The sequence below is a fragment of the Phasianus colchicus genome, chromosome 17 (genome assembly GCF_987193195.1).
Source record: "Phasianus colchicus chromosome 17, bPhaCol1.hap1.1, whole genome shotgun sequence".
In the NCBI taxonomy this organism is placed as follows: Eukaryota; Metazoa; Chordata; class Aves; order Galliformes; family Phasianidae; genus Phasianus; species Phasianus colchicus.
In genome coordinates this window covers 10874525-10897519 of record NC_143452.1, presented here as the reverse complement: position 1 = coordinate 10897519, position 22995 = coordinate 10874525, and the positions used below count along the sequence as shown (strand labels likewise).

General features: G+C 52.3%; 2 protein-coding genes across 3 annotated transcripts; one reads left to right on the top strand and one right to left on the bottom strand.

The window, feature by feature from the left end:
* Positions 1-705: 705 nt before the first annotated feature.
* CD40 (CD40 molecule) lies at positions 706-7507 on the bottom strand. Its single transcript, XM_031588009.2, has 9 exons — positions 6310-7507; positions 5145-5226; positions 4823-4948; positions 4590-4733; positions 4329-4428; positions 3558-3619; positions 3376-3474; positions 3188-3213; positions 706-2921 (listed from the first exon to the last, which is right to left on the bottom strand). The coding sequence occupies exons 1-9, from the start codon at positions 6373-6375 to the stop codon at positions 2778-2780; spliced, it is 849 nt and encodes a 282-aa protein (XP_031443869.1). The 5' UTR covers positions 6376-7507; the 3' UTR covers positions 706-2777.
* Positions 7508-7713: 206 nt separating this feature from the next.
* On the top strand, positions 7714-22766 carry NCOA5 (nuclear receptor coactivator 5). 2 transcript variants are annotated; one of them, XM_031587971.2, is made up of 10 exons: positions 7748-7867; positions 9884-10070; positions 10634-10741; positions 14519-14585; positions 17889-18275; positions 18485-18600; positions 18812-18938; positions 19940-20139; positions 21270-21599; positions 22004-22766. In XM_031587971.2, the coding sequence occupies exons 2-10, from the start codon at positions 9908-9910 to the stop codon at positions 22651-22653; spliced, it is 2148 nt and encodes a 715-aa protein (XP_031443831.2). In that variant the 5' UTR covers positions 7748-7867; positions 9884-9907; the 3' UTR covers positions 22654-22766. The 2 variants fall into 2 exon arrangements, with proteins under 2 accessions (XP_031443841.2, XP_031443831.2); XM_031587981.2 differs by lacking the exons at positions 9884-10070; positions 10634-10741 and having other exon boundaries at positions 7714-7867.
* Positions 22767-22995: the final 229 nt, after the last annotated feature.

The window sequence follows — 22995 nt, the reverse complement described above, 5'->3', positions numbered from 1 at the left end:
TTAGTTCTGCATTTAGTGATACTTGAATAATTGGTGTCACATCAATTAGATCTGTTCTTGGATACTGCAGTGATAAGTGCTGCGTGGAAGCGCTGCGCTGCAGATGGATGGGATGCAATGGGATCGGGGCTGGGGGCAGCAGGCAGAGTGCATTGCTAGGGTTGGACCTGTGTGCACAGTGCTGGCCCCATTGGGGGCTCGGGTGGGACTGGGACTGCATGGAGAACACAGTGCTCGTGTTCCTCTCGTGCAGCTGGGAGCTGCCAGCCCTGCTCCTGCTGCAGGCTGTAGGCAGAGGTAATTTGCAGATGACAAATATCCCCGACAGTAAATATTTTTCCCACCCTCGTCTTTCTACGAGCAGATAAGGTGGCAGCACCGTGGCAATACGGTTCCTAGAGGGAGACGAACTCTTCGGCAGTCTTAAAAGTCTATTGTGTCCCCGCAATTATTTATAGATAAACAGAAGAAAGCCAATAAGCACAGAATGGAGCTGCACAGCTGCATTTGTTATGATGATGATGATGTTATCACTCCCTCACACCCATACAGTGCATGGGAGCTTGCTGACAGCAGCAGCCAGATCCCATTCAGCACAAGGCAAGACAGCCTGCGGGTTCCCTCAGCCCCCCCACCTCTCTGCTATCAGGCCATGGGGCTGCTTTGCCTCATGGAGACCCAACAGCATAACTCTACCAGTGCATCCTCAATGTGTGGCTGAGCCATGTGGGCCTGGGGATGGATGGCTGGGGGAGGTGGGGCTGCTGGTGGCACAGCATTGGTGTGACCACAGCCCACCCACAGCACCCTGCACGGAACCAGGCAGACATGTGCCATACAGGATCTGGGATCTCCCAGCCCTGTACATCCTGATCAGTGCCAAATGCTTGGCTCCATGTCTGTAGGGTCATCACCTCAATGCACACCGGGGCTGAGCTGCACTGCCATGCAGAGAGCATCTCACAGCGCCTGGGAGCCCTTAACTGGACTGCAGAGAGGGACAATTTTTCATTGCTTCCGTGTAATAAGAGGACAGAAGTAAGTGACTACTACAGTTCGTTCACTCGGTAAAGATTTATACAATCACTTCATCCGGTAATTGGTATTCTGGGGAGAGAGGGAGCTGCAGCTCCAGCACCCGCCTCTATTTGTTTTCTCTCTGTCTTCTTCTCTTTCTCTCCCTTTTCAGAATGAGTAATTTTGTCCCTCACAATCCCATTTAAACAGCATTTGCAGAGTGAATAATTAGTTACATTCAATTAGGTCTCACGCTCTCTCCCTTCTCACTTTGGGGGACAGACACACTAATGAGATGGCACATGCCCTGCATGCAGGGGCAGGCAGGGAGAGGTCAGCATCAGGGGGGAGGGGGGAAAGCACAGCTGGGGAGTCTGTTTGGGGCCAAAAGCTCCGTGTTTGGGTCCAAGGGCTCTGTGCCCACACGATGCCAGCCCTCTGCTGGCAATGCCACCAGGAGTGGGGTCACCACATCCTTGGGGTGGCTGTTGGTGGGGCTGTGCTGAAAGGATGCAGGGCCCATCCACCAGCACCACCAGCAGTGCGCAGCCCGATGCAGGACAGCCACTGGCATGCTTTTATCTCCCTTATTAAACCTAACATTAGGTTTTAAGAGCAGCCTTAAATAACGTGCCTCTGCCTTTATGGAAAAAGCTGCTCCGAGTTGCAGCTGCTCTGGGCTCTGGGATTTACTGCCTTCCTGATGCCACGCTGCACGTGTGCGGGTGGTGGGTGGTGGGCTCCGACTGCTCCCTGCAGCCCCCACCGGGCTCAGGGTGGGTGCTGGGTTCCTTCCATGCCTCGCCGGTGGGAGCACGATCCCGGGGTCACCGCTCGGTGCAGATGGAGCAGCGGGGAGGGGCTGCCCGGGCTGCGGGCCATGCTGCTCACACACACCGAGAGAATAATTAAAGTTTAAATGCCATCTTTTTTGTCAGCGGTGTGGTGGAGAATAATTGAGTGTAATTGTTCCCACTGTAACGGCGATGGCAGAGCTCGGAGAGGAGCAATAATCGCGGAAATGTCAGCAGCCGGCAGCACCGCAGCTCGGGCCGGGCGGTGGGGGCCGCATGCGGCGCGGGGCGCTGCGGGGGCGACGGCGCGGGGCCGAGGGCGACCGAAGGGAGCGGTGCTGAGCCGAGCCGCCCCCGGCAGAGCCTTCGCCTCGCGCTCGCTACGGGATACGGGGCGTGCGGTCCCCGCAAGCCGCCGGGCTCGGCCGTCACCCCTCTGCCGCCCGCGCGGGGCTGTGCGGGAGCGCTCCGCCCGCTCCGCGCCGCCGGCGGCCCCGCAGCGCCCCCTCCTGGCGCCGGAACGGCCGCGCAGCGCCTCGCGCAGAGCCGCGCTGCGGACACGCGTGGGGTCTGGGACCGGGATGGGTTTGTTTGTTGTCCCCCACGCATCCCGTCCGCGCCGGGCCGGCACCGTCGTGCCTCGACACCGAACCGCCGGGTCCCGCCGTGGCGGCTGCGCGTGGGGCCACCGAGGGTCCCCCGGGCAGAGCTGCGCTTCGGGTCGGCTCCTGCGTGGCACCCCGTCGGGCTCTGCCTCGGTCCCGCCACGGGCTCTGCCCACCTGTGGCCCTGCCCGGCTCCTCCGCAGCGCTCCGCTGGGTGACGGCCCGGCTGCGCTGCCCGCGTGCGGGCGGTTGTGCCCCGTGGCATCGCCGCTCCGGAGCCGATGCTCACCTCCCGCCCCGACTGCAGGGGGGTCAGTGCTGGCCCTGCCCGCTGCTCCTGTCGGGGGCAGCTCCCGAACTCTCACAGCTGCTCCTGCTCTGCGATGCGGCTCTCCTTGCCGTCCTCCTGCGCCACGGGCTGCCCTCCCAGCAGGGTCTCCTGCACCGGGAAGTCCACCTCCTCCGGCTGCTGCGTCTCCAGCTCTCTGGGCACCTCGGCCTCAGGCTGTGTGGGGGCAGGAGGTCAGGGCCAGGAGCGGGATAAGGGGCAGGAGCAACAGTCACAGCCCCTGCCCACAGCCACATCTCTCCATGGGAGCCTCCTGTACTTGTTCCTGCTGCAGAACAGGGGCCTCACCCCATATAGGTTTCCTGCGTAGGTTCCTGGTGGCCCCGTCCCCACTGAGCAGCCCTAAGATAGCCCCTGCTCTGCAGCCCACACATCCCTACCATGCCAGCAGGGACCCTAACCCAAGGCTGGAGACAACTCACCTGTCTCGGCCCACGGCGCCTGAGGTCTGCAGGAAAAGGAGAAAAGGCCACCATTGGGGGAGGTCCTGCCCTGCCCGGCCCCCAGCCCTCCAACAAGCTCAGAGCTGGAGAGGCTGGATGCTGCATTGCCAATGAGGCCTCCCCATTGCTGGTAGAACTGCCACTGCCTTCCCCACTTGGCTCCTCACCTGTATGCACCAGGCAGTAGATGCAGATGCCCACCAGGCAGGTGACAACCACAGCTGTGATGGGGATCAGCACTGACAGCGATGAGCGCCGGCTCGACTCTGCCAGGGGATGGGGACTCAGTGGGCTGCACAGAGCTCCAGCCCACATCAACTCTGCACCAGACAGGGTAGGGAGCACTTACCACAGATCACATCTGAAGTGTTCGTCCCTTCCACCTTCACCACGAGCCCCTTTTCCTCACAGCTGCAGGCAAAGAATGAGACTGCGTCACCATAGTGGGAGCCCTACAGCCATAGGGCTGGGAGCACCAAGCACAAGCAATCAGCATCCCCTGGGCCCTGGGAGTGCGCGGTCGGGGCACAGCAGTGGGGCTCCTGAGATGAGATGGGGACGGAGATGCCAGGGCCCTGTCAGACGCTGCTGAAACTGCCAGAGGTGGGCATGTGCCTTGGGTTGAGGCACAGGAGGAGGACAGTGGGACTGGGGCACTTCAGCTGCTGCAGAGCAGCTCAGAGATCGCTCGATGGCATGCCACAAGTGACTCAGTGGGGAGGTAATTTCTGGCCATAGATAGGAGCAAAGTGAAATCCAATGGCTGGCAGCTGAGGCGAGACTAATGCAGTCCAGAGGTAATGCTCACATTTCTTTCAGGGAACATGAGTAACTCTTCAGCTGCTTTTTACAGACAGGAGCGAGCTGGGGTCTGGACACCACCCCCCGAGGTCTGACATTCCACGCACTCTGAGGGAATGCCACAACACCTGCCACCAGCTCAGCCACTTGGGTCTCACTGCACCTTGCTGCCCTCCTGCCCTGCAACAGTCTGGTGCTGTGCCCCGCAGGGGTCATCCCGGTGTGTCGTCCCAGTGCCACAGGGGAGGTGGCAGCAGGGGATGTGCAGAGAGGAACAAGGAGGAACAAGGATGGAGCACAGGGTGCAGCTGATACTAACTTTGTCCAGAGGTGGCATGGCTCGGTTTTGGAAGATACATTGGAGAAGGTGCCGTTTTTACAGGGCTCACACGGTGAGGTCATCTGGGCTTCAGCCATGGCTGGAAGGGAGTGGAGGTTGCAGGAAGGTCAGCAGCAGTGCAGCCCTCACAAAGCTCTGGTAGAGCTCCATGCAGAGGAAGCCTCCATTCCTGAGAGCACCTGAGGTCGATGCTACCAGCACATGGGGCCCATTGCAGGGATAGGAGCGGCTGGGTCTCACCTGCCACAAAGCCAAAGCCCTGCTTGCAGGGCTCATTCTCCACGCAGGTCTGGCAGCTGGTATCAGAGCAGTGCATGCCAGCCCGGCACTGGCACTCAGTGTTGTGAGTTGCATTTCCATGTCTCTTCACGATGAGGCCAGCGTCTGTCAGAGGGAGTGGGGACACAGTGAGGGTGAGCCCGGGTGGAGTGCAGCCCCTGCAGCCCCACATACTGGGGACATTGAGCACTTACTCTCCTCACAGATGTCATGGGGCATGCAGTGCTTCTCTTTAGTCCAGCTCTGCTGGTAGTGACCGTTCTCACAGGGTGTGCAGACAGAGCTTTCCGTGTCATTGCATTCAGAGGCCAACTTCTTCCCTGCAAGAATGGCTGGTGAGGAGGGATAAGGGAGCTTTCCCCCACAGGCAGCAGATCTCTTCTACGATCTGCCAGCAGGACGTGGGAGCACTGAGGGCTGTAGTTGCCGGGGCCACTGTGGCATGCTGCTCAATTGCCAAACACAGCTCCAGCAGCCATGGCTATAAGGCCCAGGGAGGAGAAGGTATTTCTGTACCTGGCTGGCATCGGTTGCAGCATTTGCCCTTGTGCTCGTACTGCTTGTCAGAGCAATTCACAGCATCACCAGGCTGCCCGCACTAGAAGAGATGAGACCCATGGAGAGATGCTGCTCTGCCACGCTCCTGCACAGCTGCACATCCTCCGAGCCGTGCCCCAAGGTGAGGTTTTCCTTGCACCACACTTCCCATGCCTGGGCTAACCACAGACCGCAGCAGATCTGCCTGCACTGCCTGGCACTGCCAACGCTCTCTTTGAAGTGGGATGGCAGTGGCTCCTGTAGGGCGGCCCCGTGCTTTCCCAGGTTTCCTATGGGTGGTGATTGCTCTTCACCTTGGGCCTCTGCCAGTGCCACCAGCGCTGCAGTGCCAACTGTGCCACCAGCCCCTTCCCTGGGCAGGAACATCAAACCCACACAGGCTGCTGTGTCCTCTCTCAGTCACACACAACATGGCCCAGTGGGCTGTCCCAGTGTGAAGGGGCACTGCAAGGCCTGGCTTGTGATGCCTGACCCTGTAGAGGGGAACTGACCCCCCCCCACCATGCGTCTGTGACTTCAGGCAGGAAGGGGAACCGAAAGGGTGCTCAGATACCCCACCCTGCCTCTGCCACCCTCCCCAGGGCCCGGCCTTGCGTCGAACCCACAAGACCCCACAACAGGGCTCAGCCATAGGCTGCCACAGCCCCTCCAGCAAGGACAACACGCCCCATGCCCGTCCCATGCCTTGCCTCGACACGGGCCGGGACTCCTGCTGACAGGGACCTGCCCACACTGCCCTCTCCGCTCCTCAAATTCACGGCTGCGCCCCAAACACCGGCGATGGGGATTCCGGGGCAAGGGGAGGCACAATGGAGTGGGAAGGATAAGGAACGCCGAGCCCCCGCTGGGGGAATCTCAGCCACGAGAACGAGGAACGACGAAGCTCTGCTCCGCTCGGGGCACTCAGCCAGGGGCTCCCCGCGTCCTTCCCGGCACAGCGCTGGATGACGGCCCCGGGCCGCTTCCGCCGGGACCGGAGCTCAACGGCCCGACGGCGCCGGGCGCTCCCACCCGGAAAGCGTGGCCGCAGCCCGGCCCCCCCCTGCGGGCCCCGCGGCACGGCGCGCAGCGGCGCAGCTCCGGCCCGGCCCCGCTCCCCGGCCCCGCGGGACGCCGCACTTACGCCCAGGAGCAGCGCGCAGAGGAGCCCCAGCAGCCCGAGCCGCCCCATGGCCCGAGCCGCGCCCATCCGATCCGATCCGAGCCGAGCCGCGCCGCCCGTCCCGTCCCGAGTCGAACCGAGCCGTGCGGGGCCGGGCAGCCGATATTAACGGCTCGACCCGTTTCCGCCCAGGAAGGGGCCGCAGGGGCCGCCCATCCTGCAGTCACCGGGCTTGCACTCCCGCGACGAAGTCCCCACCGGCAGCCCCCGCCGCCCCGGGACTTTCCCGGGCCGCAGAGCGTAGCCGAGAGCTGTGCGGGGCCGGGGCGCTTCCCGCAGTCCCCCCGCACGGTGCCACCGGCCCGGCGCGGCCGAGCTACGGGTGGATGTCAGCGTGCAGCTGCCTCCTGCTTCTTCCTGGGTGAAGGAGGTGCGGCCACAGACGGGAATCTGCCATGGGAAGCAGAGGAGACCTTTGTTCTGGCCCCAACAGCTCCTTCCTCAGGCAGAAGCGTGAGGTTTCACTTCACTTTTAAAAAGTCCAGAGAGCCCCTCAGCGTTCCCCACAGGCTTTGGCATCTGCGTAGAGTTCCCAGAAACACATCAACCCGATACGGGAAGAGGCAAAAGAGCAGCAGGGCTCTGAGCCTTCCCATCGCCCCGGCTCCCTTCCCTCCGTCCCAAAGCAATCCCCGAGGAAGTTCCCATCCCCTCTGCTCTGCGGACGCTTCCCCATACGCAGGTTTGCAGCGTGCAGCGCGTGCTGCGGGGGGATTTTCAGAGCCTGCGCCATCCCGGCGCTGCTGTCACAGCCTCGAGGACACCGCGCGCGGTGCTGCCATCCTCCCTGCGGGCACCGCCACGGGCACGGCGCTGCTTGCAGTGCTGCAGGCGTCCGGCTGCGTCCCACAGCCTCGCTCTGCCCCCAGGCCCGGCTGCAGCCCGCAGCCCTGCCTCCCGCTGCTGCTCCACGCCGTGCCCCGGCCGCAGGCCACGTGCTCCGCATTCCGCACCGCGATGTCATTTCCCAGAACCGAAGCACTCAGGTGCGCCCAAAGCCCCAGGGAGCGGTGAGGGCAGAGCCGAAGCCAAAGGCGCAGATGGGGATTTCTGGGCCCGTCACTCGCAGGCTCAGCCTGGGAAGTCCCGACGATGACACCGGGACGGGTGTCCGCGCCCTACCGCCCCTGTGGCACCGCGCTCACCGCGCACCGGCACTCCCAGCCCCGCACCCGGCGCCGCACGCAGCGCCCATCCGCCCCACGGCGGCCTGAAGGCGGTGGGCTTCGAGAGCGCCGCCCCGCGGCCGCGGCCCGCCGGACTACAAATCCCATGGCGCTTTGCGGCGGCGCGCGGCCGCGGGGCATGCCGGATGCTCGGCGCGAGGCCTCCCCCCCTTCCCCCGGCAGCCATGGCGGCGCGCCGTACGTCAGCGCGTCGCGCCGCGCCGTAAAGCGCGAGTCAGCGCCCTTCCGGCGGCTCTCACCTCCGCGCTTTGCGGCGGCGCCGTGCGGCAGCGGCGGTTGGCGCCTTTGTCCTGGCGGGCGGCGGCCTGAGGCGGAGCGGGCCCGGCGAGGCGGTAAGTGAGCGGCGGGCCGCAAGGAAGGCGTAGCGCAGCGCGGAGCTCCGTCCGTCTCGGGGCCGCGGGAAGGCGGCGGGCGGCGCCGGAGGGACCCTGCGGCCGCCTGGGAAGGGCCGGGCCGGGCGGCTCGGAGCCTCGCGGTGCGCTGCGGGTTCCGGGCGCCGCCCGGTGGGGTTTTATTCGTTTCGTTGTGCGGTGGCCGGGATCGCGGCGCTGGGTGCCGGAGCCGCGGTTCTCCTCTATGTAAGACTGTGCTGCGGGGCCCGCTCCAGCCCCGCGGTCGCCGAGCGGCGGCTGCAGGCCCTGAGCGCTGTGCGACGCCTCGGCGCCGTGCTTGGAGCAGCCAGGCAGAACAGCGGGCCTTCCTTCCTGCTGCCACCCCTCGGGGAAACAGAAGGGAACGTTCCTTAAGAATTTCCGCGCGGAAAGGAGAACGTGCCCGTCACACCGTGGGTGTCTGCGAACAGCCCGAGCTGAGCTGTCAGAGCCCAAACTGCGCGGTGCCCACCTGGCTGCCGTGTCCCCATCCCGTCCTGCGGTGCTGACTGCAGCCTGCTCCCTGCCCCGCTAACCTTGGCAGAGCGTTGGGTTTCTTTCCCCTCAGCTGCAGTTGTAGGACCCAAACCTAATGCCTGCATGAGGAGAAACGGGGTGAGAGCTGCTGCTCCTGATGGGGTGGGTAAAGCTGTGTGTGTAGCAGGGGAGCAGACTCACAGGAGGACTGAAGCGAATAAGGTGTAAGCACTGACATTTCCTGCTGGTTTTGGGGTGTTTCTGCCCCCTTCCTGTTCTAGAAGTTCAGTTCATATTGAAACAAAGCATTGCAGTGGGAGATGTTCTCTGCCTTCCTGTTCTGCAGAGTTGTGGAGAGGAGGACGAATGATACAAATGTAAATTTAATTGTCTCTTAAAATAAAAAATCATAATCCAAACGGTATGCCTCAAATCCTGAACATGCTCATTTCTCATGCCAAGTGTGGTAGAAGTACTCTTGTGATACCATTTTATGCTTTTGGATGTTTGGCGTTTATTGAGATAATGCTTTCAGGTTGCAGTGAATGCAGATTAGGGGCTGTGTTGGTTGGAGGCATCTCATGGCAGATACCAGAAGTCTCTGTTGATTTACTCAGCTTCACAGTATATTTTTCTCCCTGAGTTCCTTCCTGTCCTGTTATCCTGTATTTCTGCAATGAATGTTCAGGAAGGGATTACACTTCACTCTTCAAATAGTTTTCAACATTGTAGGTTCATCTTGTAATGGTGAATCCTGGGTGGGCTTTTTCTTTTGTTTGGCCTAATGGGTTTGGTCTGGATGTTGTGGGTGGATTTGTTTCCTTCCCAGCAGTGTGCTGGAGCTGTTGGTGCAATGGATGTTGCTGAGTGCTCCAGCTGGGTGTGGGGGTGGTGATGCTCCCTGCTGTGGACCCGCCTTCAGTGGGAGGTGGTGGTGGTGGGGCTGCTCAGTGGTGGTATGAATGAGAAACTGCTTTCCCCTTTGGGAAAGGGATCCAAGTGTGGTCACTTAAGCGCATTTAAAAGTACTCTGACATCTCATTTAAAGCCCATTGAGAAATAATTGGATCCTGTTGTGCGATGTTGAGATGAGTGTTTCCTTTCTGCTTGTTAAAATACCGCTTAAACCTCAGCACTTCTTACCAGTGAACAGAAGAAACAGATAAAACAATGGGTGTATCGGAAAGCTGCATTTTCTTCAGTAAGAAATGAGTTTAAATTCTATTTTAGCTTGGAGATAAATCACTAAAACGCATCCATGAAATAGATCAGGCTTCCTACCTCTCGGTATTACAGAAAGCTCACCCCAGATGCTGCAATGCACGTTTTTTTGCCCGCCTTCTGTGTCAGTTGTGTTAAGATTTCTCTGGAGCGAAGCTTGCGTCAAACAGACCCGGTTGGCTTCTAGTCTGCAAAGCTGTTAAGTTTAATCTTGTTCCAGTTTAATTTTAATGTCATGGATTGAAATTATATGCGTGGCCATTTCTCTTTTTTGCGAAGAGTTGGATTTGGAACGAAAGCAAAATGGCCCGAGGACGCAAGAGCAATAGCATCAAACAGAGCGACTTCACTAACAGCACCAACCCTCAGGATTTAGAGAGAAGACTTTTTGTCGGCAATTTGCCCACAGACCACATGACTCGTGAAGAAATGGAAGAGATATTTTCAAAATATGGCAAAATCAGGGGTTAGTATTTTATCTTATGCCTCTCTGTGGCTGGGAATTCAGTCAGAAATATAACTGTCATGCTTGTCAAATGCTGCTTGCTGCTGATGAGAGGAGTGACTAATGCTTTCCCTCAAAAGTGACCTTTTAATGATAACTTTATCTGCCTGCACTTTCTGAAAAAGTAATTCTTTGAGTACAGCTGAAACCTAGTGCGTATATACAAGCATGCTTTATCTTTGGGGCTGTGGTGTGATGTTATATCAAGCAAATCTGCTCTTTCCAAGTGACAGCGTAATCTCTTAATCAAGCCTCGGTCACTTTGTGGGCTGATATTTTTGGTCACTGCCTTGTCAGAAGGAAGTTGATCTATCTTTGTGGAACTGTCTAAGAAATAAATTTCAGAGTTCTTAAGCTCTGCCTTTTGATCCTGGTAGATCTGGATCTCCCATAAAACCTGCCTAGACGTTTCTGGGCAAAGCCCCTTTGCTTGTTCCAACTGCTGGGGTGATGTGAGGCCTGGGTGTGGGATCCTTGCTGTCCTGTTCTTGTAACTGGTCTTGCCCTGCTGTTAACTTTTGCAGCCCTCAGCATGTACCATGGCTATGGGTTCGTGCAGTATGACCGTCTAGAAGATGTCCAGGCCGCTCTGGACGGTGAGAAGGGCCGCCTTTATAAAGGGTATAGATTAGGTAAGGAAAACTGATCCCTGCTCTCCTACCTTAGCATGCATTCTGGTAGAGAGAGTGCTTTTCTTCAAAAGCTCTCTGGAAAGATCATTATGTGAAACTTGCCTGGCATTAGTCTAAAGTCACTTTTACCAGGTATGTATTTTCTTTCTGAGTTATTTGCTGTTAAGTGCTGTGTGATTTGTCTGTAGCATTTTCTCTTGCTACCCAGGTCACTCTGAATTTCTTTCTATGTTAGTGTTTGAATGGACCCATAGCTGATCAACATGTAAGCCCTGGAAAGTATTGGGTGAGACTTCACCTGCTTAGTGCTAAAATTGGTTTGTAAGCCATTACTGGGCTGCATCTTGATGGATCTGGAGAAACTGTCACAGAAATCAGTGGCCTGTTAGTTAAGTACACTAACTTGGATTTTCTTGCACATGGGACATAATCTGAGTAGCCCTATAAATACAAAGTGCTTTAAAAAGGCCTTTTCAGAAAGATGAAAATAGTCCTTCTGAATCTGCTGGCAGCAAACTGAAACAGAAATGAATGGTTGGAAGTCTGAGCCCAATCTGTTAAATGTAAGAGAAATGTTATTTCCATGATAACTTACAGAAGAAGTGTTTGATGTAGGGAGGAACGAAAGGAGCAGTAAATAGTAAGATGGGAAAGTAACCAGGCAGGCCTGAAGGTGGAGATGGTGGCAAATGGACAGGGAGGGGAGAAGGCTGCAAGGAGGCACCAGGGCTGGTGCTGTCCAGTCCAAAAGTTGTTACAGGAACAGCTGCAGATGTCTCAAATGCTAATATGTAATTATTTGGAAATCGTATTTCTAATTAGGAAAGACCACCCAGTCTGCAGTTACGTTTCTTCACGCTTCTTTTTGAAGAGTCAGGTGTCTTTCATACAGTTTCCACTTCAGCAGCAAGCTTTAAAAATAATAATAATAATAATTAAAAATGGCAGCTACCAAAACCGGTCCTCCAAAAAGATTAAATCTGAGACTCAGTGAAACAAAGATCTTCTGAAGCTCTGAATGTTTTCCTCCAAGCCTTGGATATTTGGGGAGGTCCTGGGGGAGTGCTGGGAGCACCCAGCCTGGCAGCAGCCCCAGCAGTGAGCTGTGATCCCTTCTTACTGAGTGCCAGGTGGGAGAATAGCCCCAGTCCAAGTTAGTCCTGTCAACCTCGTATTCTTGTGCTGTGAGTTTGCTGGATAAAAGTGGCAGTGTTGATGTAAAGTACTTTTGTAAGATGTTTGGTTTGATTAAGAAGCTAGTGCAATTAAAAGCAACGTAGCATTAAATGGAGTTGAAATGAATTTCGGTGCAGCACGGATGAAATTGCTCAGTGTTTTGAGTAGTGTTCTGGAAGAGTTGGTTCCTGGCCATGCTGTATTTTTGTAAGTGATTTGGAAAGAAAACACATTTTTATGGTTTAAAAGAGGGAATAAAATAATGAAGATTGAGTCACTGATGGTGAAATGATGTGGACTTCTTCCTAAGCCGAATGCAGGCAGAACTGAGTTTTTAATAAAGGCAAATGTGAAGATGTGCACCCAGCAAGAGTGCCTTTGTCATCCTGCCCCGTACCACAGTTGTCTGGGAGTTGGGGGGGGTTGGTACGTGTGGGATTTTGCTGGTGGAAGGCTGTGTTCTGGGCTGCCTCGTTCAAAGGGAAAATGCTAGACTGGAGAAGCCTCAGAAGAATCTGAAGGTTAAGGAGTGTGAAGAACGTGCCCTAGAGAGAGGCTCAGGGTGGTGTGATCTGTGTTCCAGGCAGACCTGGAGATAAGTGAGTTGTGGTCTGGTAGATGTAGATATGATGAGTCCATAAATGGAAACAAATAGTTCTTTTAACTGCAAAATAAATGATAATTGGAATAATTTATTGGATCTTTGGTGGTTTCTATGCTATGGAGATTGTTTGATCAGAATTTGATGCTTTGCCAAAAGATGAACTCTCAGTCAGTGCACTGCTTGACTTGAGGTAGGAGTGCAGCTGAAGAACCTTGGCACCTGTGCTTTTTCAGAGGGCTGTGCTGTAGGATTGCAGCAGCTCTGTCACCTCCAGCTCCTGCAAGATGGAAGACTTTCCCTTTTTTCCCCTCAGAAGTTTTGTCAGAGTTCAAGTTCTTCATCTGTAAAGACTGTTGGCATGAAATAAAATATTATGAAATCGCTTTGTGTAAGAGAAGGATCCCTGTCAGAGGTGTCTTTGTCTCCTGTGAAAATATTTTGTCCAGATCTAAATCATTCTTTTTTAATTCGAAAGAAAATTATGGTATTGGGTGCAAAAAAATCACAGGTTTCTATGATGGCATTTTGAACAGAATAATAAAAATCTTAAACTGAAAATGCAGATAGTGTCTTGCTTAAATGTAAGAATACTTTTCCCTAAAGTCAAATGTTAAGTTAAAAATAAATGCAAGGAAGATAGTGACTTCATGGATGCAGTGTAACTGTTAGATATAGTGGCTAATAGCACGAGGTGAAAGGCTTGGAGAGAACTTCTCTTCTTGGATTATGCTGAAAGATCTGTTGGTGCTTGAAAGTGTTTTCATATCTGCAGTGAATAGCACTGTGTGGGGGATATGTGACTGTTCAGTTTGTGGTGGCAGCAGTTTGTTGTGCTTCCAGCCCTGTGAGTCTGTCCTGCTGTGTGTGCCCAGCGTTCCAATGGCATTTGTACCTCTGCCTTTCTGATGAGAGCAACCAGAGCAAAAAATGAAGTGATCCCTCTTGGAAGTATTGAAGGATAGTTTGGGAAGCTGCAGCCAGCATTAAAACTCAGTCTGCCTATGAGGCACGGCATGGTGTGTGTAGCTACTTTGAAGGTTCTCGCAAGTCAGCGAAGTTTAAAAAACAAACCTAATTTAAAGTTGTATTTGTTAGGTTTGCTTTCTTCTTTCAGAAGGTCTCAGAATAAGCACTTGAAATCATTTCTGTTTGTCCTTGACCCCTCTAGTACATTATTCCATCTTCACTCAGCTGTTACAGAGGGCTGTTTCATCAGTGTGGTGATATTGGCTCCCACTGGTTTTGGGGCAGCTTCACTTTGGTTTAAGGACAGAACACTGTTTCTTCAGCTCTCTTACTTCTGTATTTCACTTTGTGGTGTTTTTTTGGAGATACTCAGAATAGATACAGCTTTCAAATTTCTGATCTGTTGCTTCTCTCTGCACCTCAGTAACAGTGGTGCTCTGGGTGCACCCTGTTGACTTCATGAGGAGCTCATGCTTCAGGCTCCTTGCATCCTGCTTCCTCCTGCAGGAAGCTGCACGATGTAATGCTGCAGCAGTCCCTCAGAAGGCAGTTGCATGTGCCAGTTGAGAGCCCTTGCATTTACTAGCTACAAGGGTAGCAGCACGCTCTGCTGAACAGGTCTGGCTGTGAATTTAAGACTGTTGGGCACCAGCTTCCCTTCTCAGAGGTCTTCAGACTCTGCTTTTTCTCCTAGAGTCCATGAGTTGTAATCTGTTTGCTCATAGACTGCAGAAGAAAGAGGTCCTCTTATGGAATGAAGAGTCTGGATGTAGACCTGAGCTTAAAGCAGTAGAACTTCACCTGAGCTATCCACCCTATTTTGAAATCAGAAAAATTCATGACAATTTCATTGCATTGTACTATCTAAACTTAATAAAAAAAAACTGTCAAAGTGACAATGTCTCTCTGCTGAATGAATTTTCTTGCACCATCTGGATGTTGTTAAGCTTAAGTTGCTTTCATTTGAATTGTGCTGATGATCTTTTTTTTGTTCCATAGCATTGAACAGATGGGTTGATTATTCTTTACAGATATTAATAAAGCAGCGGAAAGAAGAAATATGAATAAGGCTTCATCAAGGTCCAGTCCGGCACGAAGGTAAAGTACCTGGAAGCAGTGAGTTATGCTAGGAAGGTCAGGCTTCTGGGGCACGAGCCCGGCTGCCTGTGCTAAATGTCTGTCTCTCTTCCCTACTGCCACCTCCCCACTCAAATGGAAGCACTCAAGTGAGACAGTTGGGATGTGGCTGCTCTACCTTCTAAGAGCCCTTCTGGCGCTGGCACCTCAGGAGGCACGAGGGAAACCTCGTGTTTGCTGCTGTCACTACAACTAAGTGTTGCGTTTTGCAGCACAGGTTGTAAGAGACTTGTGAGGAAGAATTAACTTGGTGTTTGCTCCTGTCTCAAGCATCAGAATGTGAGGCACATGTATATGAGCCACAACTGAGGGGCTGTGGTCTTCTCAGTGAAGAGAGCTTCAGGATCTTGCCTCTTCTGATACCAAAAGCTTCCAGTACTGAAATGAGACTGGAGAAGTGCATGCAAGTAAAGTGCAAGGCAGTGTACGTGTCTCTATATTGCACTGTCCCATCTGTGTGTATACTTCACTGTCAGTATGTGGAACCAGCCCTCGTCTCTGCAGTTACACCCAGAGGGGTGCTTCTGCCTGCTTCTTCTGGCTTCCCAGCCCTGGATGGGAATACAGCTCCCACACACCCCTCTGCATATGAAGTCACAGGCATGTGGATGAAGACCTCCTTTTTCTTTTGGTAGCACTGCTAGGGAGTGCTTGAAGACATGCTGTGGCCACTATTTGGTATAAGGTGTGCATTTCCTCCAGTTATAGTGTAAAGCTTTGCACCCAAAGGAGTGTTGCATCTGGATTTGAAAATCAAGCTCTCACATGCCCAGTGTGTTCTACTAACTTGATCTGATTTAAAAAAAAAAAAAAGTAACAACAAATGGGGAAGAAAGTGTGACTTGTGACATCTACCACCAAAACTTGGAGAAGGAGCATCTGCAATCCTTGACGTTTTTTATGTGCTGCATTTCTCCTGGAGAGGGCCAAGTGCATGGGCAGCAGGCCCAGGAAATGCTTCATGCAAGTTATGGATGAGCAAGCCATGGGCCTGGGTACTGTCAGATGTGCTTGGCAGTAGCATGAAAACCCCAAGAATGCCACAGGTGCTGGTAACAGACCTTTGGCCTTGGTGATGCTGCAAGTGTTTGACAAAGGTACCCAGGTAGTGCTGCAAGTGTGAGAAGTAGGTGCCAATGCCACAGATGATGAAGCTCAGGCTATATTGCAGAGGACACATGACAGTTACCAGTGCTGTGGGCATTGGGATCTGTTTGATCCCGCATGCCCACAAGTCTGTGCCCCTAAGGAGCACTGAAGGCACGTGAGCACTGGGACTGGAGCACCACCATGGCTGCCAGAGACATAGGTGCACTGCCACAGGCACAGGACTCAGCTGGTGCTGTGGATGCCCTGGCCCTCTCATTTTGCTGATGCTTGGTTCCAAGCAGCAGCAGCGGAGGCACAGACAATAAGGATGCAGGCACTGAGTCACGAGCAGAGACTGGACTCTGGATCACACTGCAGGTGCGTGAGCAGCAGCTGCTGGGACGTGGGATTTCTCAGCCCTGCCACAGGCCTAGGCAGTGGTGTGGGCACTGCAGGAGTTGGGCTGCGGTGGTGGAGGCAGGAGACTGCTGTGCCTTCATGCCTCTGCTGGCAGCAGGTCAGAAAGCAGAGGGACCCAGCCCACTGCCACGTCTGTAGTTAAGCTGCAGTTATGCACTGTTTGTTCTGGATCTTTGTCTCTGCAGATAATGTGGCCTCTTCTGGTCACCCCCACCCCAGATGGAATAAATGTCGTATTGCAAAACAATTATACTGCATCTGGCTGTTTTGCTACATAGTCTTACAACTACAGAAAGGTCAGGTACTCAGTGTCCATCAGAGCAAATCCCAAGTTTTCCCTGAGCTTCTGCTGTCACTCATTGCAGGATGGGGGAGGAGGGGGTAGGGGAAGACAACATACATCTCCTCTGGGCTGTGGTTTTGTACAGATCTCAAACAAAAAGTGGATTTGTGTGCCCAGGAGAGTGAAGGAGAATGCACTTGCCTTTTTATGAGCAAGATGTTTCTATAAGGGGAAGAGGCTATATATGCTTTCGGCGGCATCACAGTAGTATGTCCCAGTATTTGTTTTGTATATGAAATACCGAATGTCAGCAATCCTGTGTATCCCTCCAAACAGCTGGGTGCATAAGCTACCAAAGTCTGCACTTGGCTCTGCACATCCTTCTCACTACTGTCTGCTCTGCCTCATACTGAAATGTGAGTGCATCTGACTTGTTGCTCCTGCTGTCTTCTCCAACTGCCTACAAAGTCAATACAGTGTAGTGGAAATGGATTTATATTCTGCTCATCTTTCATAAAGTAGATGAGTCTGATAGAAGACTTTTCTATTTCCAAAACAGACTTTTTTTTCTTTCTCTATGGTTGCCAGTATCATGTGGAAAGACCATTCCAAGCGTGTGAAGCTCAGTAGTTTCTTTGCAAGATTTTATTAGGTTTGGTTTAGACTAAAAGTTGTGTTTTCTTTGGAAAACAAATTATGGCCTGGAGGAAAACCTACTGCTGTGGAAAAGATGAAGCCTGGAACATCGTTCTCTCCTCTGAAGACAGCGTGGTACAAAGTCTGAATGAGATGGATCATTCAGATGTGACAGAGAATCCTGCTCTCTGATGATGTGGTGTTGGTTGGGTTTGGTACCCTTTTAACATGGGGCATCATAAGACTGACTTTCTGCAGGATTTACCCATTCCTTGTCAGGACACATTGTTAGCTCACTGTTTTTGCTAACAGCACAGAGCCAACCACAGCACAGAGCCTATTGCTCCCAGCCAGCTCTTTTTGAATCACGTGCCAGTAACAAATTATTTCAGGTGTTCTGCTGTCAATGACTTGTGAATTTAATGGATCCCTTGAATGCTCCTAGCTATTCCATATTTCTGGGTAGTAGGATGCAGCACCTTACATTTTCTCAAGGAATTTGCAAGTACACGTTTGATAGAGGATCCATAGCTGATGTTGGAAGCCTTGAAATGGTGGTTTCTGAAGTGCCTGTTCACTCTTTCCACAGGTGTTCTGCAGTTTTAGTGATGCTCCAGTAGGGAGCTTTCTCGGAGTCGTTTAACTGAGATAAATGTTGTAATTAAGATCTCCAAATGTGTTTGCTTTGAGAAATATGTTTTGGGGCAATTCTTGTTATGGGATCAGAGGGAGGATTCGGTTGCTGAGAGAAGGTTCACTTTGGTCTGTCAGGTAAGAGATGTGGGGTAAGCTGTGTCATTAGCAGTCTAACAGAATTTCCCTGGTGTTTTCCTCAGAGAGCCCTATGCCTATGGGGATGGCCGCGATAACAGACGCGATCGCTCCCCTCTTCGGGGGAGCCCACGGAGAGACCCCAGAGATGGCAGGGATGGTAGAAACGGGCGAGATTCCAGAGACACTCGAGATATTCGAGCCAGAGACATTCGTGATGCCAGAGACCACAGAGACCCCCGGGACCTGCGAGACCTTCGAGACCCCCGGGATATCAGAGATCCAAGGGACTTGCGGGACCCTCGTGATGTTAGAGATTTTCGTGACCCACGGGAGCCGCTGTACGATCGATACAGGGATCCAAGAGACATGAGGAATCCGAGAGACATGAGGGATCCACGGGACATGAGGGATCCACGGGATATGAGAGACCCTCGGGACCCCTTGTACAGGTAATGCCCACATGTTCTTATAGCATTCTTGCCTTGTGGTTATATCAGTTTGTGTGGTGCTAGTCCTTTAACATAAGAAAATTGCTCTAGTTGAGGGTGGTTTGTGTCTTGAGGGGAACAGCTGGGTGTCTCGGTAATGAAATTTGAGGAAGGTTTGCGTGTGATACATTGGAACATGGGAACCATTGCTGCTTCTCTCAATGCTGCAGACGAGACGAGCCTTATGACCGTTACCTGCGCGTGGATGACTACTATCGGCGGAAGGACGACTCTTACTATGACCGTTACAAAGAGCATTTTGACAGAGCACCAGTGAATTCAGAAGGTTAGTACCTTGGAGACTGATGTTTTAATAGGCAGAACCGCATTCTCCTCTGGGAGGATGTAGATACCTGCAGCGCTGAGGATGGACGTAGCCACAGCGCTTTGCCTTCTGTGCCACTAGGTGGCTTAGAGACTGAGCACAGCTATGTGCACCTCACTGCTCCAAGCAGATGCAAAGAGCGTTGTTTGTTCTTTCTGTGGCTTGGTTTCAGACCGTCTGAAGCGCGAGGAGCGCCGCCGAGAGGAGCTGTACCGTCAGTACTATGAGGAAATCAAGAGACGTTTTGATGCTGAGAGACCTGTTGATTGTTCTGTGATAGTGGTGAATAAGCAGACAAAGTAAGAAAGTAGTTATGACTGCATATTTGTTGTTGAGTGGTGGTAGATGATGGAATTAAGCTTAATCATGCCTTGGAGCTATTTCTCTTACAGATTCCCTTGAGAAGACTGGCTTTAGAGCCTTCAGAAAACCACAGCCTCTATTGCTGTTCTAGGACTGCTGAGTGGTTGAAGAGGAGGAGAAATATTGTTATATCTTGCACTTTACTTACATTCCCTTCTTGTCAGCTTACAGCACGTCTTCTCCCAAAACTTTACGTGCTCTTTATATAACCCTACTGTCATGACAAGCTGTAGCAGCTTGTACTTGTATCATTCAACCCATGAATAACAGAGTTTGTTAACGTGTGCCAATCAGCAGATAGCACAGAGATGTTGTCGATGTGGAGTCACGGGGTTGTCCATTTCAGAGCTCCTGTCAGTTTGAAAGGAGCTGAAATTTGACTGTTTCAGCTCCATTCAGCCAGTGGTTATCTGATCTAGATTACTAGTCAGATACAGCTCAGTATTGTTAATAAAATGTGCAAGACATAAAATCATTGCTGACAGTAGTCACGATATCAAAAGCATGTATGTAATTAACAAGGACAATCTCATGCAGCAGTGTGAACACTCAAACCCTTTTATTGCATTAAATGTGAAATTGTTAACGTAGAAATAAAAATGCAGACCGTGCCAATAGAAATATATGCTTTTGCTAAAAGCAAAGGGGCTGAAAGCAAATTTAGGAGTCAAACAGACTTGTGTCAAAAATGCTGGAATGTTCTGTGGTTTGGAGAGCAAGCAATGCTGGGAGCAAGGAGTTAGTCCTGCACCTGGTACAATGCAGGGAGTGCTGTAGTGATGGCACTGATCTGTTCATCCACAAACAGATGTATTGAAAAGTAGCGAAGATTAGTGAAGTAGGGAAAAACAAATCTGAGATGCAGCACACGAATGTGAAGGGTTTGTTTTTGTATATTTCTGACTTGTTAAACTCTGCTGGCTTTGCCTTGTGGTAGGGAGTACGCGGAGTCAGTGGGGCGGAAGGTGCGGGATCTGGGCATGGTGGTGGACCTGATCTTCCTCAACACAGAGATGTCACTGACACAAGCCCTGGATGATGTGAGCAGAGGAGGATCTCCTTTTGCTATTGTCATCACTCAGCAGCATCAAGTTCATCGTTCCTGCACTGTTAACATCATGTTTGGCACCCCACAAGGTACTGAGGTCTTAGTAGATCATATAGGTTCGCACCAAACAGCACGAAGTACTGCTCTAGAATAGTTTTTCTCCAGTAGTTCTCCTTCTGTGCTGTGACTTACAGATCTAATGTATGACTTAATGGCATGTCATAAATGTGAATATCATTATTTGCAAAATTCTATAATACCTTATTTGTCCCTTGGCAAAAGGACTGTTTAATTTCTATCAGGAGAGAATTTTGTGCAGAGGGTTGAGCAGGCAAGCCAGTCTTACGCTGTGATCATAAGCCTGTTTACGCACTGTTTGCTGAGGTAGACTTCTGGCTGCAGCTAAGCTTTCAAAAGTTACTTCTCCCTTATTGTGTTCTCAAGTAATGCTTTGTCAGGTTCATCTGTGGTAGAGAACACCTGAATGCACACTCATTGCTTTTTGTTTGCTTACTGACTGAAGAAGTCTGGTTTCTTTTAACACCTGATGCAGCTGTGGTGGGGTGTTTCTCTCAATTCCAGTAGACATACAGCTCAAGCACACTTTCAGTGGACTTTCTACTGCCTTTTGGTTTAGTTCTTAACTGCTTTAGTTTCCCTGCCAAGGTTTCTCCTTCACTGGAGCAAGTGGTGTGTCAGGTCTGGTAAGAACTCTGGCAACTGATTTGTGCACAGGTCTTTTCTAGGGATTAAATATTCTTCACCTAAACTTCAGCATATCCCCATGACTGTGCTGCTCTGGGAACCAGAGATGAGATGTGCCTTGAGAGTGCAATTCTGGAGCCTGTCCGAGGGCTCGTCCAATTGAACAGCTGGAACTCTCTCTTCTCAGAGCACAGAGAATTTGGGTGAAAGGTAGGGGGAGCTGTTTCTCTTTTTATTTGGATGAGAGGCATGAATGGCCTTTCTAGGCTGGTATGAAACCTCAAAGCTCTCAGCTGAAGAAGGAAGGGTTGGCCTTGCTGGGTGATAGCTGTGAGACTTCTGTTGGCTTAAGAAATGGAACTCTTGCCGTATGCCAAGGGAGCTTCCCACATCTATGCTTACAATCCCTGGGAGGTGCCTGCCTGCTGAATGAGATATGCTGGTGTGAGTGAGGGAAGGCACCTCCAGCTAACACCGCTTTGGTTTGCTTACAGTGTTTCTTTTCCTCGTGCAGAACACCGTAACATGCCCCAGGCTGATGCCATGGTGCTGGTGGCCAGGAATTATGAGCGCTACAAAACAGAGTCACGGGAGAAGGAACGTGAGGAGATTGCCCGGCAGGCTGCCAAGATGGCAGATGAGGCTGTTCTGCAGGAGAGAGAGCGCCCGCCCCCCATGGAGGAGGGGGCCAGAGGGGGCCACCCCCACCCTCCGGGCATTCAGACTCTGTTGAACCTTCTGGCAGACAATCGCTATCTAACTGCTGAGGAGACTGATAAAGTAATTAATTACTTGAGAGACCGGAAGGAAAGGTTACTGAGGGGGAGCACTGATTCTCTGCAGGGTAAGTATCTCAGCCCTGAATGACACTAGTAGTCATATGGTTTTGTGGGACAGAAGATCAATACTGGGGTTATAGAGGAGTCCTAGTGTTGTAACGTTCTTACAGAGTGCCTTTTTTTATGGAGATGGATGTGGATCCAGGAGTCCTGAGTCTATTCTGATCTTTCACGTGACAGAAGTTTTACATGGGATTCTCTCAGGGAAACCACAGTGCTCCCTAACTGGCTTGGCAGCTACACAAAGGGCTATCGAGTGGTTTGGGTTCCCCAGAGCTGTGCAGCATTTCTGATTAGAGGGTGGCTATTTCCTGAGATTTGTGTCCTTAGTAGCTATCTCGCTAGTTTCCTTTAGGTGTCTCTTCAAGGACATCTGCAGAGCTTTAACTCCTTTTCTTTTCTTCCCCAGCACCCATGTCAAGACCATCTCTGGGAGCACCTTCAGCACCATCTCTGGGCAGTCAGTCCAGCCTTCCAAGCTCGCAGACTCATCAGGGTTCACAGCCTCTGGTTTCTGCTCCTTCTGTTCCAGCATCCTCTGCTAATCCTCAGCAGGAGCTGCAGGCAAAAATTCTCAGTCTCTTCAACAGTGGGGCGGCAGCAGCAGCTGTGGCAAACAGCAGTTCTGCACCCGCTGTGGGCACGTCGGGTGGCACTCCCAGTCAGAACTTCACTAACATGACCAGCAATCAGGCCCGATCAGCACAGATGAGTGCTGGAAATTTAAACCAGGCTCAGCAGAGATTGCAAACTCCAAACACGCAGCTTCCTTCTCTCCAAGGCCCTTCAAGAAATGCAGGTCCAAGACCTGGAGCTCCTCCACCAGCTCAGTCACTTTATGGTCAGCACCAGAATCGTCTCCCTGCGCCTGGCACTGTACCTGCCCAAAGGCCAGTATCGTCTGGTATCAACTTTGACAACCCTAGTGTACAGAAAGCCTTGGACACCCTTATCCAGAGTGGTCCTGCACTCTCCCACCTAGTGAGTCAAACAGTGGCCCAGGGGCGAGCGGGGTCATCTACCCAGCAACCTATGGGCTCCTACCAGCGACACTATTAAAGCTGAGCTGTCAAACCCTTTTCCCTATCCTTTGTCATTCCATATTTCTAGCTGTTTAAAGAATCTCCTGTCCTTGACATGGGACAAATGCCCCTGGATATGCATGTCCTCTCCACTTCGTTGAGAGTGTACTCCCAGTGGCATTGCTGCTGAGTGTTACTAGTGCTGCCCTTCCTCACCTTGGTCTGGATAGCAGTGTTTGGAGAAGTCTCTTCTGTTTTCTCAGTGGCAGGATATGCAGAGAGCCACTTTGGGTATTCACTTGTTCTGTTCCAGCCCAGGAGTTGCTGCAGTGGCAGTCCTACATTTTCCTCACTCCTGTGAATGGGTGCACCTTCACAT

Bases quoted from the DNA above. Each gene is read 5' to 3' on its own strand.
- CD40 (XM_031588009.2), bottom strand. From the start codon at position 6,375: ATGGGCGCGGCTCGGGCCATGGGGCGGCTCGGGCTGCTGGGGCTCCTC. The intron at 3,620-4,328 runs GTTAGTATCAGC...CTTTGCCTGCAG, and splicing joins CCATGCCACCTCTGGACAAA to CTGTGAGGAAAAGGGGCTCG. The intron at 3,214-3,375 runs GTGAGGAGCCAA...CTTTTCCTGCAG, and splicing joins CTACTGCCTGGTGCATACAG to ACCTCAGGCGCCGTGGGCCG.
- NCOA5 (XM_031587971.2), top strand. From the start codon at position 9,908: ATGGCCCGAGGACGCAAGAGCAATAGCATCAAACAGAGCGACTTCACT. The intron at 14,586-17,888 runs GTAAAGTACCTG...TGTTTTCCTCAG, and splicing joins AGGTCCAGTCCGGCACGAAG to AGAGCCCTATGCCTATGGGG. The intron at 18,939-19,939 runs GTAAGAAAGTAG...GCCTTGTGGTAG, and splicing joins GTGGTGAATAAGCAGACAAA to GGAGTACGCGGAGTCAGTGG.